The 5350-nt window shown below is 55.7% G+C and overlaps 1 protein-coding gene across 1 annotated transcript; it reads left to right on the forward strand.

Moving 5' to 3' along the window:
- Positions 1 to 1863: 1863 nt before the first annotated feature.
- Positions 1864 to 5318, forward strand: P2RY6 (pyrimidinergic receptor P2Y6). Its single transcript, XM_037148698.2, has 2 exons — positions 1864 to 1951; positions 2589 to 5318. Exon 2 carries the CDS (start codon positions 2622 to 2624, stop codon positions 3606 to 3608), a length of 987 nt encoding a protein of 328 aa, XP_037004593.2. The 5' UTR covers positions 1864 to 1951; positions 2589 to 2621; the 3' UTR covers positions 3609 to 5318.
- The last annotated feature ends 32 nt before the right edge of the window (positions 5319 to 5350 follow it).

Here is a 5350-nt window from a genome sequence, read left to right on the forward strand (position 1 = left end):
AACAGTTGTTAGTGTGGAAAAGAATACAATAATTAATCAATAATAGTACAAGAATATACTCTGTGTTTATTCCTGTAAACCTGCTTTTGTCCCACCTGCTGCCTGTATAAGTATAGCTAATGCATATGTGTATTTCTGTATCTACCTACCTACACGGTATCTACATACCGTGTCCTCATGCATCCACCGGGCAGTAAATACTCACTAAATGCCTAGCGTGTGACAACCAGAAAATGAACGTGTGAATGAAAGAATGGCCTGAAAAATGAATGAAGAGATGAGTGATAAACTTTCTCCCGCTTGTACTGATTCTGTCTTCCCGGCTACAGTGGCGGTGCCACCACGCTTCCCACTCGGCCTCCCCTGTGCCTCCCTGGTTGGCTGGGCACCCAGCACGCCTAACCCCTGGGGCCACAGAGAATCTCTGGCACCGAGAGTGATGTGCGTGTGAGATGTAGACCATAGAATCCAAACATCATCATTTTGCAGGTGCCCAGAATCTAGGTAAAATATTTTCATCAAAATGAAATTTTAAGTTGGAAGAAATGAGTGTGGGGAGTTATGTGTTGCTCTAATATAACTTTAAAAAATCTCGGCCTGGCTGGTTTGGCTCGGTGGTTTGATTGAGCACCGGCCTGTGAACCGAACCAGCTGTTCGATTCCCAATCAGGGCACAGGCCTGGGTTGCAGGCCAGGTCCTCAGTAGGGGGAGCATGAGAGGCAACCACGCATTGATGTTTCTCTCCCTCTCTTTCTCCTTCCCTTCCCCTTTCTCCAAAAATTAATAAATAAAATCTTTTTTAAAAACCTCACAACTTTACTTAGCAGGTGCTTTCCCATTAAGAGTAGCTGACATCCGCCCCGCGCGGCACACTGATCCCCCCACAGCCCTACGAGGAAACCGGCCGTGGGGTTGCAGGTGGGGAACGGGAAGCGTGGAGGTTCGGTCATGAGCCTAAGGCCACACGGCGCACACGCGGCAGAGCTGGTATTTGAACCTGGTCATGTGGATCGGAGCATCAACCCTCTGCCACCCTCTGAGTGCATCTGCAGGACTTTCTATCTTTCTTTCTGGGCCTCAGTTTCTCCAATCTGTAAAATAGGGAGGGGGAGGATTGGACTCACTATCTGTCGATGGCTTTGCCTTACGGGTCCATCAGAGTCAAGCGGTAAATTCTCTCTGGACACCAGCAGATGTGGAAATGCCAGTTGGGAGTGAGCTTCCAGGAGTCAGACGGAGCCCACCAGGGGCCCCTTAAAGCCTTATGCTGTTGGCTCCCCCAATCCCCAACCTGAAAGGGTGAGTGGAGGGCTTAGGGGTGGGGTAAAACACCGCGGCATGGCATTTATTAAGCACCTGCTGCATGTCAGTCTTATAATACATTTTACTGATGAGGACACAGGCCCAGAAAAGGCAAGTGACATGCCCTGGGTTGAACGGCATGGAAGAAGGGAAGCCAGGATTTGAACCAGGCCTGCCTGATGTTCTGAAGTTGGGCTAGGAACCTGTACGTTCCATGTCCACAGGCTACACTAAGCTGCCTTCTCTGAGTCAGATGGCTGGGCCTGGGCCCCAGCTCAGGCTAGAGCTCTCTGCCTGTAATTCACTGAGTAAGACTAAGCAGCCACTGCCCTTCACTGTGTCAAGATCCTCCCCGCCCCCGGCCCACACCGTGCCCTCCAGCTATAAACTGCTGAGGTGGTGGCTCCCTCTGCCCTTTGCATTCAGGGAAGCTGTTTTTACTCTAGTCACCAGAGGGCGCTGTGGCACCAGTGGCTCTGCCAGACCAGTCTGTAGCCTGAAGTCAGTGGAAGAAGGCTTCTTAGGTAACTCCTGAATCCCTCCTTCCCTCATTTTACAGATAAGGAAACTGCAACCAAAAGAAAGACCATGGCTTTGGAAGGTGGAGTCCAGGCCGAGGAGGTAGACGCTGTCCTTGATCAGCTCACGGTGTGTGGACATTTCATTCGTGTTGATTCATTAAGAGTTGCGGTGGTCCTCTGTGCCGTGGACCAGGGCTGGGCTCTCCACACAGACAGGCAGCAGCCTCGGCTCTTCTCCTCAGGAGCTTCCTGATCTGTGAGGAGAGACAGACAGGCAGGCCCACCATAACCACAATCTCCAGAGTCCGGGGCTCCCTGGGGAAGCCCTGTATGGCACGATTTAGTGCGTCCAACCTCATGACATCCTGAGAGGCAGGTCGCCATTCCCCCATTTTTCAGATGGGAAAGCTGAGGCTCAGAGAAGGTCTATCGGCAATCAAAGGCCACACAGCCAGTAACTAAGCTGAGATCCAAACTGAAGTCTATCCGTTTCCACTTACAGAGCAGAGACATTTGACTAAGGTTGTGAAAGATGAAAAGAAGTTCACCAGGACGTCTGGTGAGACGGATGTCAAAAAAAGAAAGTGAACTGGATTTCTCCCAAGCTTTCTCGTACTCCAGGTTTTTCTCCTTGAAGGGGGCACAGCGTGGGGCCTCTGCGGGGGTGGAACCAGAGACAGTTCGGTTCCGGTGGGGAGATCAAGGCCCAGAGAGGGACCGGGTCGGAGAATGGGTCCCTGACAGGCTGTGTGTTGCTTCCCCAGCCTCCCCAGATGTAGGAAGCCGGCCGGGCAGCCATGGAGTGGCACAATGGCACCAGCCAGGCTCTGGGCTCACCGCCGACCAATTGCGTCTACCGAGAGAACTTTAAGCGACTCCTGCTGCCCCCTGTGTACTCAGTGGTGCTGGCGGCCGGCCTGCCGCTGAATATCTGCGTCATCGCCCAGATCTGCATGTCCCGTCGGGCCCTGACCCGCACGGCTGTGTACACCCTGAACCTGGCCCTGGCCGACCTGCTGTACGCCTGCTCCCTGCCCCTGCTCATCTACAACTACGCCCAAGGTGACCACTGGCCTTTTGGCGACCTCACCTGCCGCCTGGTGCGCTTCCTCTTCTACGCCAACCTACACGGCAGCATCCTCTTCCTCACCTGCATCAGCTTCCAGAGGTACCTGGGCATCTGCCACCCTCTGGCCCCCTGGCACAAGCGTGGGGGCCGCCGGGTTGCCTGGCTTGTGTGTGGCATCGTGTGGCTGGTTGTGACGACCCAGTGCCTGCCCACGGCCTTCTTCGCCGCCACAGGCATCCAGCGTAACCGCACAGTCTGCTACGACCTAAGCCCACCTGCCCTGGCCACCCGATACTTGCCCTATGGCATGGCCCTCACGGTCATCGGCTTCCTGCTACCCTTTGCCGCCCTGCTGGTCTGCTACTCCTGTCTGGCCCGCCGTCTGTGCCGCCAGGACTGCCTCGCGGGGCCTGTGGTCCAGGAGCGGCGTGGCAAGGCAGCCCGCATGGCTGTGGTGGTGGCAGCTGCCTTTGCCATCAGTTTCCTGCCTTTCCACATCACCAAGACAGCCTACCTGGCAGTGCGCTCCACGCCCGGTGTCCCCTGCCCCATTCTGGAGGCCTTTGCAGCCGCCTACAAAGGCACGAGGCCCTTTGCCAGTGCCAACAGCGTGCTGGACCCCATTCTCTTCTACTTCACCCAGAAGAAGTTCCGCCGGCAGTCACATGAGCTGCTACAGAAACTCACGGCCAAGTGGCAGCGGCAGGGCCGCTGAATCCACTGGGGCAGGACACGTGGGGCCCGAACAGCCATAGTATTTACCATTGTGGCCAGGACACAGGAGCCTGATCAACCCTAAAACATACAGAGAATTAGAGCTTAGCGCAGCTGGACACGGAGTGAGGTCCCCCACAGACCCCAAAATCTCACCAGCTACTTTGGGACCCCTTCCTCTGGACCAGACCCTTCGGCCACAGAGACAGACAAACCAGAGCCTGGCTCTCCAGAAGGTCCCAGTCAGCCACGGAGAGTTGGGCAAGCCATGTTAAGCTGCTCACAAAAATATAGCGTGATGTGTTCTGTAACCGAGGAATATGCTGCCTGCTTTGGAGTCATGGGAGCGAGGGAAGATGGGAGGAGGAAGTGACAGCTTCTGGGAAGAGGCATTTGAGCTGGGTTTTGAGGGATGAACATGAGCTGATGTGATGCTCCAGTTGTTCAGCAAACCTTTACTGACACCTTGTGCTCGGGCCTGGGTCGGTTCTGGGGCCTCGAAGGAACCAGCCCCTGCCCCGTCCCACACCGGCTCCCCACTACCAGAGGTACTGACACAGTGATGGAAGGGCCACGACCGAGGGAAGCTTGGCTGCAGGGAAGAAGTGCCCAGAGGGTGCCCATGACCCAGTCCAAGGAGTGGGGGAGGGGGAGCATTTGAACCAGATGTTACAGGCTGATGGGGGCTCCGCAAATAGGTGGGAAGCATGTTCGTGCAACCTGAGCCAGCCCTATCCTAGGCTGTGTCCTGGAGCAGGTGGGCAGAGAGTGGGGTGGAGGGCATGGATCCTCCTGTGTGTGAGAGCTGGAACAGCAAGAGCTGTCTCATGGCTACTCTCCAGAAAATGGCAGGAGTGGAGGCTCGGCAGAAGGAGAAATCAGGGAGTGCTTCCTGGAACAGGTGGGGAGAAATCTAAAAGGCATAGAAGGGAAGCCTCCTCCTGGTGAAGGCGCTGTGCGCACAAAACTCAGAGGTAGAGATGTGCTGAGCCTGGCCATAAAGCAAGTGAGTTTCAGTTAAGCCCAGGAGGAGTGGGGTGTCGAGAAAAGAGGCTGGGTGGGAGGGACCAGCATTAAATGCCAGGAAGAGCCTCAGACCCCACCTCTCCTCCACCTACCTCTTCCCGTGTACCTTCTTCAGCTCAGGGTACCCTCTGTGCCTGGGACACCTCCACCAGCACCCCCCCCCCCCAAGTTAGGGGAAATAGCCCTTCAGCACTGCTTTATTCTAAAAGAAGTAGGTGGCATGAGGAGACTCAGAGCCACCCCAGAACCATCAGGAGGTCTGGGGTGTGGAGGTCCGTGGTCAAGACCTGCTGCCCAGTCTCAGAGAGACTGCCCCCTGCTGGCTTCCTCTATCCTGCCCCTTCAGCTCCTTTATCCCGACCTGCGGGTACCTGGGAGGCTGCCTGGAGACTATCTCATACGGAAGCATCTCAAACACACCCTAAACCTTCAAAACTCTTGGAAAGTCATCCTCACCGAAGGTCCCCAGGAGGCAGCAAAGGGGAATTATACCAGGCAAGGCCCTTCTACATCTTCCCCTGATCTCTTCCTACGCACCTCTCCTCTCAGCCACACCCCTGCAAATCCTCATCCTCCCCGCCCTTTTTCCTTGGTTCTCCTCTCCCTCCCCACCCCCACCCCATACCCCTCACTTCTCTAGGCCTTGTCCCCGCTGTGGAACAACCTGGCCTGCCCTTGGCTGCTGGTACAGCACACAGACCCCGAGCGGGACCGAGC

This window comes from Artibeus jamaicensis, unplaced genomic scaffold, assembly GCF_021234435.1.
Source record: "Artibeus jamaicensis isolate MK-2021 breed Jamaican fruit bat unplaced genomic scaffold, CSHL_Jam_final contig_64, whole genome shotgun sequence".
Lineage (NCBI taxonomy): Eukaryota > Metazoa > Chordata > Mammalia > Chiroptera > Phyllostomidae > Artibeus > Artibeus jamaicensis.